Source organism: Sebastes umbrosus, chromosome 12 (assembly GCF_015220745.1).
Source record: "Sebastes umbrosus isolate fSebUmb1 chromosome 12, fSebUmb1.pri, whole genome shotgun sequence".
NCBI lineage: Eukaryota > Metazoa > Chordata > Actinopteri > Perciformes > Sebastidae > Sebastes > Sebastes umbrosus.
The window spans coordinates 29,111,840-29,125,262 of record NC_051280.1 but is presented as its reverse complement, the minus strand read 5'-3'; the positions used below and the strand labels follow the sequence as shown (position 1 = coordinate 29,125,262).

Below are 13,423 nucleotides of genomic sequence, written 5' to 3'. Positions count from 1 at the left end.
TCTATTATATCTTTTTTAGGACACGGCAGGGGAACAAATCGGAGATCAGCATTTTAGGATTTATTGTTGGTGCAACCAACTACACAGCAACTCTTCGGCATAGCGTTATTACTATTACTGGTTTGTTCAAAGTAGAAGTTGACGACATGTTTCAACTTCTCTTTACTCTGTTACCGTCTATGAGGGACACGAGATTGATTTCCCCCAAAAGGTGGCGTGGTCATGAGAGTCTACTCTGGATGACGTATTGCCGGTCTGATGTATGTCACTTGCAGGTTCATATTTTTCATCATTCTCACAAGCCAATCAGAGCAGACTGGGCTTTTTCAGGAGGGGGGACTTAAAGAGACAGGTGTTAAACGGAGCATTTCAGACAGAGGGTGAATACAGGTATATTCAGACAGACAGTATGAGAAAAATAATGTGTTTTTTGAACATCAAAGCATGTAAACATGTTCTAGTAGAAACCCCAAATACAAGTATGAACCTGAAAATGAGCATGATATGTCCCCTTTAAGGTGCCATATACTGCTATTGATACACACATCTGTCATATGAGTGATGTTAGTATAAATGCTCCTCCAAACCCCGGTAACTGTGGCACTATTCTCTGTCCACTGAGTTGCCACCAGTCCCAAAACACTTACCTCGGTGTCTTCTTTTTGAGGCTCCCTATCACATAGAAGCCTGGGCTGCATTTGTAACGGCAGACAGAGCCAACATCGTGCCCCGAGGCCAGACAGTCTGCTGTTAGCAGCCTGGCATCGGGTATGCTTGGAACCTCTGGACACTCTATCTTGCAGTAGGCCTCTGGGAAAGACCACAAGCCGTCCTCCAAACACACCAGCCTGTCACTGTCACCTGAGGAGAGACGGAGAGGGAGGGGGATTTCAGAGTTTGTTTGGGACAGAGGAAGGAAAATATACTCGGTAAACAATTTTCTATTTTTTCCTTTTCTATATCTATTATTCTATTTTTACCTCCGCCAAGGAGGTTGTGTTTTTGGTCCGGTTTTTGGTTGGTTTGTCAACAGGATTACAATAAAACTACTGCTATGATTTTCATGAAACTTGGTGGAAGGGTGTGGGAACCGATCCGAATCACGTGGGGCGGATGCACGGATTATTTTTATGCCGGCATTTTTCATACTACAGCCGTGGCCAGAGTGTTTTCGGGTTGTCCGTCCGTCTGGTCCATTCTTGTGAACGCGATATCTCAGGAACGCCTGGAGGTCATTTCTTAAAATTTTAGTTTTAATTAAAATTTGATGGTCAAAGGTCACTGTGACCTAACAAGAATTCATATGCTAATTATTACAATTTCACACACGTCTAACATGGATTTAAACTGAGGCGCACAACCACGAGGTGTTAATTCTAGTTCACGTATGGAAAAGGCCATGGCGGAGGTCCGCGCTCTCCGAGGCCCTTCTTGTTGATGTATTGAATTTGTTTTGTTTTGTCTCTAAGATGTAATGTTTTGTAATGCTCATCTGATTGGTACATATGGATGCATGACCGCCGTAGAATCTACTTCTCGCTTGTGTTGAATTATCAGAAGCCAGAGTTGTTTAGTGTTTAGACTCTTCACTTCTGGAAAGCTTTGACTTCCCCTCTACAACGTTTTGCCAGAATCCAAGTGCACATTGTATGGGACATTACTTTTCTTGAGACTATATAACATTTGCTGACCGCTGTGAGATTCTCTTTAGTGAATTGTTTAAAGACCTGACAGAGCGAGTGCAACGGGACCACAAGCAGGAAATGTCTCGGTGGTTTACTGTAACTTCTTATTTTTCTTTACAAAACCACGGAAATGTTTCTGTGAAATGCTATAATGTAGTGTAACCATATGAAGTAGAGAACAGTCATAAAGTCATATAACTGACTTCACAACCTCCAGTAATGTCAGTTACACATTAATATCTGTATGAAGTTTGCACACATTACCTAACTTTAGCCAATACGTTGTAGCAGTGAAGCCCCTGAGGGTTTATTTCATTGCTTATGAATTAAACTTTTCATTTGAAAGAGAAAGATTGTGTGATTTCTTCTTTCAAAAGTTGCATCGCCTTTTAGCCTTGCTAACACATCTATTTATAAGAGTTATATATTCTGCACTATCTAACTATACAGCAAGGAATCTTTGTCTGTGTGTCCTTTGCATATCTTGAGAACCGTCCATCAGATCTATTTCACACATGGCAGGTGTATTGCTGGGGACCCAAGGATGCGCAGTGTCAAAGTTGGTGCAATTCGGACACGCGACATGTTCAATATTAACAAAACGTTGAATAAACAAGCGAACAGTGCTCTGTGCAGCAGTGGGGGTGGGGCTTCAGGGCTCTGCGGACTGAGTCGAGCATGTCGTCCGCAACAGGCCTTTACTGCGGCTCATTGACTGCATTACACCTATGTTGCTGGATGCTGGATATACTAACGTTACAACCGAACTCTTCTTCACTCACGGGCATGAGCGGATAGCCTACAGGAACAGCCCAATACTAATTTATAACACTAATAACACCAGAAAAATCCTCCGCTATGTGTATTTCACCACCAGTTTTCCTAACCGTGAGTAACCGCGCCTCGGCCGTGTTGAACCAGAGTGTATTTCACCTGTATTTCTGACAACAAGTAGCTGTGACTTGGGTGTGTTCTTTCCTTTGAACCAGAGAGTATTTCACTGCTGTTTCTGACCGTGAGTACTTGTACTTGTGCGTGATGCAACTATGTACACGGCAGGTGTATTGCTGAGGACCCAAGGAAGAGCAGTGTTGAGTGTGAAGTTGTTTGTACAAGGGGCGCTCAAGAGAGCTGCAAGTAGCAACACCACAGGCCAAGCATTCAGCCCGCTCTGAATCAACACATTCCCACGCCCGACTCGTCATATACCGCCGTCTGGTCAGTGCCCCTTGGCATTGGAGACCGACGCACGGGGTAACCCTCTAGCGTTACTTCTAGACGGACAGACGACGGCGTGTCAATATACGCTCGTAACATGCATAGTGTCCTTTCAAAATAAACTTCTGTTTTCACAGGAAGTTAGGTTTAGGCAACGTAACCACTTAGGTAGGGTTAGGAAACGGTCGTGGTTGACGTTGACTTCATTGACTGGCGACTCACGTTACTAGCGTCTCATGTGACTGATGGAGCTGACGATACTAATGACTCACATGACTAGCAACTCGTGTGACTAATGACTCAAGGGATTGATGATACCGACAGACGTGACAAAATAAGTCAACATTACTTTTAGTTTCACACGGGACACAAACATCGGTCTCCTGGTTGAAAGTCTTGTTTGTTTGACCCGTCCACCACCACTCCCACTCGCCGTTAGCGGACTCCGAGGTTATTAATACCACTCGCTTCCACCGTCGAATAACGGGTAGGTTTACACTGGAGTTAGTTGAAAGCCCGGTTCGTCACATACTATCACTTAAGGGTGCCTCCGCACGCCGGTTTCCGCCGCCAAAACGGCGGTATTTGACGAGTTGGGAGTGAGACCAGGTTGTCTGAACAGGCACATTTTGAACGGGCACTGCACTAGTACAACTAAAAACACAAAAGAAGTACAAGTAGGTCAACAGCATGGATTCATTTCTGTCCCACTAAACATTCTGTTTTCGTTCCATGGCTCCGTCTCGTACAGTTATTATGAGGAGAAGGAAACTACGTCTTCAGCGTTGCCCAAAGCTAATATTTTCTATGCCTGTGTAGCCTTACATGAAGCATGAGTGTTTGGTATGCGTTGAGAATCACAACACCCTAAACCTTTCACATTTTTTATTGGGACTATAAAATGTAATGAATCTTTAACATGGCGTCCCATTTTTATAAGCTATTTAAACATTGCGCTGGTGTTGTGATGACCAAAATCCATTACAGCTGTAGTGGTGCGTACATTGTGCTTTTTTACTGCTGAGCGATGCATGGCGGCTCCTCAAACATATTTCACTCAACCAAAAGCCACAAATAGAATTATTTCTGGGCAATCTGTATTCATATCATGAATACATGGGGTCCTAACTGCTGAGTCTACTACGACATTCGAGCGTTCACAGAGGCTTTCGGACCACAAACACAAGTGTGTGAACATCACGCTTGTTCCACCTAATCACTTCAAGAAGCATCTACTACATTGCATAACTTGCATTACCAAAAAGGGGGAAACGATTTTTCACTTTAGTGTGTGAACTATGAATTTGTGCGGTGTGTGTGGTGAGTACTCCTAATTATGGGTGCCACGGGCAATATTTGTTCTGACTCATTATGGTGCACGTGGTGTTTTTAAAAACATTGTGGGCATCTGAGGGAAATTGTGCTGTTTGTGTGTTTCATCCTGAATTCCAACGACCGCGCTCCACAGCAACATTTTAAAGGCCATAAAGCGAGCTTCACTGAGAGAAGACGTGGTTGTGATTTTGTAAATGGCATTTCCACTGTGATTTTATTGCACCCCTAACCCTTGTCTTAGCTGTTTTTTCAAACTAATTTGTTTTAAACACTGTCTTTAACTATAACAGGATGCGCCCTGTAAAAAAAAAACAGGCCTCCAATTTTAAACCGTAATTGCGTAAAATCAAGGTTTAATGTGCATTTCATTTTATGGACTGTGACTAGTGGAAGCATCTAGCTGTGGTTTGTCTGTTCACTAGACTGAGCTGTAACTATCAGAAGGGTCGTAGCAGCAGAGAACAATAGTCACTGTTTGAAAGGTGTTTTATTGAGAAGGTTTTGCACCATCATTAGTATCATTCAGTAATAATAATAGTGTCATAATCTTGAGGCAATACTGTCAATATTAACGCAATAACACCTTAACGCAAATTCGTTTTAGCTCCACTAATTTCTTTAACGCATTAACACAACTTGCGATTTCGGAGGTTGTAGCGGGCTCAGTTCAGCTAGAGTAAAGATACTGGCATCATATAAAACTACATTGGTACCAACCATGTCATGCCAGCTTGTCGGGAAGGAGGCTAAATAACGCTCCAAACTTGCGCTAAATTTTGGCGAGGAAAAGCTGGCATGGCCATTTTCAAAGCGGTCCCTTGACCTCTGACCTCAAGATATGTGAATGAAAATGGGTTCTATGGGTACCCACAAGTCTCCCCTTTACAGACATGCCCACTTTATGATAATCACATGCAGTTTGGGGGCAAGTCATTGTCAAGTCAGCACACTGACACACTTACAGCCCTAGGGGTTAAAGCCAAAGAAATGTAGCAGAGAGTGACAAAGGCTGCGGTTGCATTAACCGTGCAAGAGGATATGGCCGGCGGGGAACCTCCGGGTGTCAGAAGCTCTCGCGCAATGCATCCTGGTACACGTAGGCACTTGCCTCCACAGCTCCGTGAGCAGGACAACTCAGATTTCTTGGTCAAAAAATAACAAATATTGCGCCTCCTGCGATTTGAAAATTGCAGCAGTCAATATTGAGATTTCGGTAAAAAAGCCCGAGTCAATATAACATGCACTGAGGAATTTATTGTTTCAATTGATTACATTTACCATCAACACTGATTGGACATCCACATAAAAGTTGGTGAATTTTCCCTTTAACAAAAATATGCTAACAATAGACAAGACTAGAAACTAATAGACTAGAATAGAGCATAATATACAAATCTATGACTTACCTTGTAGTATAGCTGGAGATCCACACGTGAAGGAGCATTGCTTGCCAAAGGTGGTTCCCCAGGGGCAACTGAATATGGCGTGGTAGACATGAGACTGATCGGGCAGGCCGCAGTCTACGGGCTGACAGCTGACTACACGATCCCAGGAACCATGGAAACACTCCAGATGAGTTTCTCTCTGGAACAAGAGAAAGAAAGAGAACAAGAGTGAGAGAGGACGAGGGGGGAGCATCACATCATAACACACTTTTTTCTCATTTCAAAAAGAATTCAAAGAGGAATGGGGGGGGGGAAAGTGGCCATAACACCATTTAAACATTACTTTTGAGATCTGATGATACAGTAAAACACACTGTCTGTCTTTAAAACATCTTATACAGAATATCACTGAAGGTGTCAATCAAATCGTCTTTGCAGTTAACTATTACAAATGTACCCACAAAATGTAAAACTGGTCTAAAGAATTGTCGACACGCTCTCATCCCAACTCATCACATACCGCCGGCGTGACTTTAGGATTAAGCAACAACATCACTATAGTTAGGTTTAGGAAACAACTACATGGTTGGGCTTAAAACTACTTCGTTTGTACAGTGAAAATGACACTGAACGTTGTGAACACGAGACACGACCGAACAGCTGATTGTAGCGGTCTCCTGGATGAAAGCCCTGTGTTTGTTGGACCCATCCGCCTCCCCTCCCTCCCGCTTGGTGTGTCTTTTCGCTCTTTAAACCAATGGTTTTCAAAGTGGGGTCTTTGAGGTGGTTCCAGGGGGTCCCCAGCCAAAAAGGAGGAATAATTCATTTTCATTATAATTCCATCCATAAGTAACACAGAATCTATGATCTATTTTAGTCATGGGTTTAATACACTTTCTATAATAAAACATCTATTGTAAAAGCAAAAATCCCATCAGATGGGGGACCCTGGAACAAAATGTTATCAGATGGGGGTCCGCGGTCTAATTTGTGTCAGTTTAAGGGTCCTTGACGTGAAAAAGTTTGCTGCTTTAAACTACGTCACCACACTCCTGGCACTCCTTTCTCAGAGCGTTTAGTGTTGCCGCGAATGGGTTTACATTACAGTTAATGGAACACCCAGTGCGTGTCATACCGGCGCTAAAGGGTGCTGTGTGCGTCGGTACCGAACGCCGACGGCCCTGACAAAGCCTTAACGGCCTGGGGATGAGAACAGGCTGGTATACGATATTGAGCCAAGACCTTAACAATCAATCTAAATCCTTCCTCCTTACTGTTTCCTATCCCAATATTGCCTCATCTCCTGCTTTGACATGCGGCGTCAAACCGAGAACATTTGGTTCCCCTCGTCATTCTTATTAGGTGTAATTGAGTTACCCCAGTTTTTTGGAAGCACAAGAGGATGCAACCACAAATGGTTATTGAGTAAAACAGAACAAAATGTTACAAATAGTGGAACAAATTATTGTATTAGAGTTTGTTGGAAGGAAACACTGAAAGATACGGAACTTAGGAAGGTTATCCTGGCAAAACCTTTTCTTTTTTCACCTGTTCTTACTGTAAGTCAGGAACACAGGAGAGAAAATCATTTAGATCAGACTCAGAAAACGGATCACCCGAATTTATTATTCTCACTTTGCCTCTCAGAGCTTCCGTACAAAACCCCTGTCTGTCAATGTGTTTCTCCTGAGACCTCGGTGCTGTTAAATGTCAACACCCACCCAACTGTCTCTTTAAAATTATGCGGTAACACTTTATAATAACCATAATTTATAAATGGTAAATTGATAGTTAATTCAACTTAATTAATAGTTATTTTACTGTTAAGAAACAACAAAATGATGTTGACTATTTATTAGTAATGCTATCATTTATGTTATTAACAGTTTATTGTTGCACACATTATAACATTTTATATACTATACATACAGTATATACATATATATAAGTAACTGGTTTGTAAATCGTCTATAAACATTATTTAGATGGCTATTATAAAGTTGCAACTGATGATTATAATGTCTTGTTAAATGGTTAATAAATAAAGCATCTATAAGCATTATTTTCCGATAGATAATACTTTGTCGATGTTTAATAATTGGTTTCTGGTCCATCTTTCTATGTAATGTTTATAGATGTTTTACAAACTTTTTCTTCACTAACAAATACTTAATATAGGATATAAAATGTTATATGTGTGTGCAACAATAAACTGATAATAGTTTACTAATGTAATCAAAATTGTTATCGTCTCCTATCAGCTGTGATAAAACATATAATTTATAAACTTATTATTTCATATTACACAAACTAATGATAAAATAACATAAATTATAGCATTACTAATAATTAGTAAACATTATTAATTATCATTCCATTGTTTGTGAACAGTAAAATAACTTGGTTTAACTAATCATCATATTACCATTTATAAATGATGGTTATTATAAAGTGTTACCTAATATACTTTTGCATCAATAGTAACTTAACATTGAAAGGACGTTGTATGATGTCATATCAACAGTGCAACACATAACACAATACTCAGTTGTACCTGGTGGGGTAGGGTTCCCTTGCTGTTGAGGACGGTGACGCTGAAACCACGCTGACACTGAACAGAGCAGCTAGAAGACTCCCCTCCTCCTGTACACCTACAGAGACACATTGATATATAGATAGTGCTTTGGTTTTGTTGCTTCAGCTTTCTTCATTGTTCAGGGTTTCATTCCAAAGGGCCTACCTGACAGAGGCGTGCTCTAGCTGGGGAGGACTGCAGCTGTCCATCTGACACGGCTGCCGCAAACAGCTATTTCAGGGATGGAGGGGAGAGGGAGAAGGAGAGGGATGAGAGGCAGGGAGAGAGAGACACGGCAAGCAACCAGGAGGCCTAGACTCATCACTATTTCTGGGCAAGCGGATTCAATCAGATTAAAGGAATACTCCAAGGTTTTGGGAGGTAAAAAAAAAAATAGCATGTAGGTCTGTCAAAGTTATAGCGATAATAACAAGTTCACACAAATTAGTTTTAACGCTACTAATTTCTTTAACGCATTAACACAACTTCTGTTTTTTAATTAACCTCTTAAAAATCCAAAGGGCCGCCTTTAGGCCCGGCCGCTATTTAATCTTTCGGAGGTTGTAGCGGGCTCAGTTTTAAAGCTAGTGAAGTGAAGTGAAGAGTGAAGATATTGGCATCATATTAAACTATAAAAACTTAAGGAATCCATTGGTACTAACCATGTCATACTATCTTGTCGAGAAGAAGGCTAAATAACGCTCCAAACTTGCGCTAAACTTTGGTGGGAAAAATCTGGCATGGCCATTTTCAAAGGGGTCCCTTGACCTCTGACCTCAAGATATGTGAATGAAAATGGGTTCTATGGGTACCCACGAGTCTCCCCTTTACAGACATGCCCACTTTATGATAATCACATGCAGTTTTGGGGCAAGTCATAGTCAAGTCAGCACACTGACACACTGACAGCTGTTGTTGCCTGTTGGGCTGCAGTTTGCCATATTATGATTTGAGCATATTGTTTTATGCTAAATGCAGTACCTGTGAGGGTTTCTGGACAATAGTTGTCATTGTTTTGTGTTGTTAATTGATTTCCAATAATAAATATAGACATACATTTATAGAAAGCAAGCATATTTGTCCACTCCCATGTTGATATTAAATACTTGACCAAACGTGGGTACCTTGTTATTGACGAGTCGCTACCACGTCGTTGTCCAGTCTGGTAGTTGTCCATGTTTTCATCCTAGTACTTTAACCCTTTCACGGTGTGTTTTCAGTTCATGAAAGTTAATTATTAGATTTTTGGTCTCCTAAAAATGTCTTATTCAGCGTTCGGTTGTACTTAGCTCCACCCTCTCGTTTCACATCTGGTTGCAAAAAACAAGATAGCGACGGCCGAAATGCTGAACTCGAGAATTCAAAACAGCTGTCCACAAATAGGTGACATCACTGTGACTACGTCCACGTCTTATATAGTCAATGTTACAGTGTTAAACTCCCAAACACTTGACGTATTCCTTTTATAATATTAATTTTATACACTGCTTCGTGTTTTAACTAAGATTCAAATGTTCTCTTTGCTTAAATGAGAGCAACATCTGTATTCAACATCATGAGATGTGTACATATGGTCCTTTTTTTCAAGCGCTGTGTGAAACAGTTGCTGACATGCTGTGTGCGTGTCTGTGCGTGTGTGTGAAAGCATGCGTGTGTGTGTTAAGTAGGTAGTTGTGGGAGAGCCCACCCTCTGATGCGCACCCGGTCAGGGCGAAGGTGCTGAAGTGGCAGGAGGTCCTCAGGGCCACGCCTCCCACTGCCACAGAGGGGGAGGAGAAGAGGAGGATGACGGAGGCCGTGATGAAGAAGGGCCGAGAGAGGTCATGGGTCACATTCACCACCAACGGGTTCCGATGGCATGAGAGGTCATGTGTTCCTGGGTGGATGGAAAGGTTTCGAGGAGACCTTTAGCTTCTAACTTTACCAACAGTTTGTTTGTACTTTGTCTTCATCATATAAACATATACAGACAAATCAATACAAGTCAAAGGTACCTAGTGAGTGGTTCTTGCCAGTAGTATCAGACAGGAGGATGGTGGCTGTCCTCCGACACTGCTCCCCAGACCACGACCCATCTGAAGCCAGGTACACCATCACAGAGGCTGCCACTCCAGGATGGACAAATCCCACCTGGATCAATAATAAAAACAGCAAGAATTTGAAAGAAAGAAAGAAAACTAGAATCACTACCTTGCGGTTATATGCCTCAGCCAACCAGTCAAGTTGTAGTTTACGTCCATGTCTGTCCAAAATGTCATCACTTCATCATTTTATTCTGTTAGATGAATTGTGTAAAGTTGAATTATAGCCAAAGATGTGTTTTATGAGGTCACAGTGAACTTGAACTTTGACCAATTCATCCCAGAGTCCAAGTGGACATTTGTGCCAGATGTGAAACGGTTCCCTCCAGACGAGATATCGCTTTCACAAGAGTGGGACAGATGTGAGGTCACAATGATCTCCACCAGCAAAATTGAACCAGTTCATTCTTCAGTCAAAGTGGTGGATGCTGTAGCATGTTCTAACCTACTGTATGCATCTGCTTGTACATTATGCTGCAGGGCAGGTATGGTTATTGCCAGGGTCTGAAATTAACAAACAACTGGATTTATTCAAGTTTCTCGCAAAAAAAACAACGTAATTTTACACATCATGATAACGTTGTAATTTACCTTCACCCAATAGTCCTTTTTCCTGAGCAGACTTTGAACGCCTCATAATAATAACTCAATGGCACCTCCGGTTAATGTTAGTAGCTTCGTTATTTAACAAAGCAGGACTTCTAATAGCTAATGGCACTAACTCTCATCCTGTTGATTTCAACATAGGTTTGTTGTTCACAGTGTCGCATTATCAGGGAAAAATACGGTGCGTCCCCTCAAGGTTTAGTAGCGCCACGTTGTTGAGTGTTCTTTTTTCTCTCTCCGCCACGTCTCCGCTCCGAAACAAACTGAAACATGCTACGGCGTGCTTATGTGTCATTGTGCATGTGTAACTGTCGGAAAGCATCAATAAGAGGAATCGATAGTCACAGAGACATGAGATGCCAAGAAAGCGGACAACTACGGTTCTCTATTCCCATCACTAGTGTTTTCCCTGCCTGCCAAAGTGGCAGGAGTCCTGATGATTTCATCCGGCACTGCCAACAATTTACCTGCATTTGATGGGTGGCAGGTGCTAATTTAAGACCCTGGTCATTGCATTAAGACTGAAATCAAGTGTTACTGCTTTAAATCCAAGGTGACCTTGGCCTCTGATGGAACTTCAACTTTCCACAGCCACCTGTTTAGCCTACAAGTGGCTGTATACTAGATGGATGTTGGAGTATCACTTTTAGAAAATGAGGAAGGGCTTCCAAAGGAAGACGTAGAACTGTTAAATGAGATGGAAGCCTTTTAGAGAGCTGGCAGAGATGTGATATGATAGGATGGCTGAGGACCGTTTTTCAGATGGAGTGAGACTAGATATTTTAAGGCGAGCGAAGCCTTTCAGAGACAGAAAGAGCACTTCAAGGGAAAAACGAGGTGTTTAAGGGAGAGCTGGCAGATATGGGTGTTATCACGGAGGCTTTTCAGACGATGAAGGAGTCTTTAGGGAGAAGGCGGCCTTCCAGAGGGGTTGCAGAGATGTGCCTGATAAAGAGGGCGTCCATAAAAGAAGGAGGGGGGATGGAAAGATGAGTCACTCAACAAAAAAGTGGAAATGATGAGAGAGAAAGAAAAAAAAAATGAATGAATATGTACGAGGAAGGAAAGAGGCAGACTCGTGACCGTAAAGGACCCTTTAATCCAGAGCACGACAGACGAGGTTTTGAAGCCATCACTCAGATCAACGGCTAGCCTACGCTTAGTCTGGACGTGCAGAGTTGATTGTGGGAACTGTGGCTGGGGAAAGATTAAATAATACTAAACGACTAAATATGAGAACCAGACACAGGTCAGGAATGGAAAACCAGGTCCAAATACAGTGCAGTACACAAACCAGGACATCTATATGAAGCACTGTTGGCTGGTGAATGGTGCTACAAAGATAAACAGGGCAAGTAGGTATGTGAATCATCTTAACGGCAGCAGTAGCTATTGTAATACTCTGCAAACGTCAAATATCATCAATTCTAAGTAGGGCATGATTGTCCATAGTTAATCGTGATTTATCGCAAATTAATCGCACATTTTTTATCTGTTCAAAATGTACCTTAAAAGGAGATTCCTCAAGTATTTAATACTCTTAATCAAGTTAGCGTGACATGGTTGGTACCAATGGATTCCTTAGGTTTTGCAGTTTTATTTGATGCCAGCATCTTCACTCTAGTTTTAAAACTGAGCCCGATACAACCTAAAAAGTGGCGTTCAAACGAATTTGCGTGAACGTGTTATCATCGCGTTAACTTTGACAGACCTAATTCTAAACGTTACTTTTTCATCACAAATAAACAATTAGTTTATGATATGTAAATGTAAAATCATTTTTAAATGATTAAGAACATGATATGTAATTAACTTTGTTGCTCTACATTCTCTGAGGCTCATAATGAACTTATAAATGATGTATTCATAATGATGTATTTATGATAACAAAAATACTATTATTCCTTCAGATGCCAGTATTTTTAATAACTTATTTTAAGTATTTCATTGTAAATGATGAGTTAATTATATATATAACACTTGGTCTTCCAATATTAGTTAACTGGTTATGGTCATTATTGAATGATTTTGATGATTAGTACCGACTGGGTGAAAAACACAGCACGGGTGCCTGGGTTAGCTCAGTTGGTAGAGCAGGCGTCCATGTATCAAGGCTTGGTCCTGACCGCAGCGGCCCGGGTTCGAATCCGGCCTGTGGCCCTTTCCGCATCCACTCTCTCTCTCCCCCCTTTCCAAGACTCTATCCACTGTCCTCCCAATAAAAATGGAAAATATCCCCAAAAAAATAACTTTAAAAAAAAAAAAAAAACACAGCACAACATAACTAGAAGGTTAGTCATGATTTGGTAATCGTCTACGGATCATTAGTACCCATAATTTCCAGTTGTCCTGGAAAATGAGTAATTAAAGTAAAAAAAAAAAATGAATATTATGAATCATGCAATTGTTAGAAAGTTAAGAATGTGTGTGTGTGTGTGTGTGGTAGTTTAAGACAGCAGACTGCATGAGAGGCCCTTTAATCCCATTTTAAAAAATATTGGAAAGTGCTGGAAGCTGTTAAAGACGGAGTAGCCACCC

The 13,423-nt window shown here is 41.4% G+C and overlaps 1 protein-coding gene across 2 annotated transcripts in view; it reads right to left on the bottom strand.

The window, feature by feature from the left end:
- pappa2 (pappalysin 2) overlaps window positions 1-13,423 on the bottom strand; it is a 90,817-nt gene that overhangs the window by 30,551 nt on the left and 46,843 nt on the right. For both annotated transcript variants that reach the window (XR_005209209.1, XM_037788020.1), the window contains exons 16-21: window positions 10,193-10,328; window positions 9,900-10,074; window positions 8,364-8,429; window positions 8,178-8,274; window positions 5,645-5,822; window positions 648-861 (exon numbers count right to left, since the gene is read on the bottom strand). Coding sequence is in view for 1 of the 2 variants with exons in the window: in XM_037788020.1 (XP_037643948.1) it covers window positions 648-861; window positions 5,645-5,822; window positions 8,178-8,274; window positions 8,364-8,429; window positions 9,900-10,074; window positions 10,193-10,328 (866 nt within the window). In the remaining variant the exon portion in view is untranslated. The remainder of the gene's footprint in view (window positions 1-647; window positions 862-5,644; window positions 5,823-8,177; window positions 8,275-8,363; window positions 8,430-9,899; window positions 10,075-10,192; window positions 10,329-13,423) is intronic.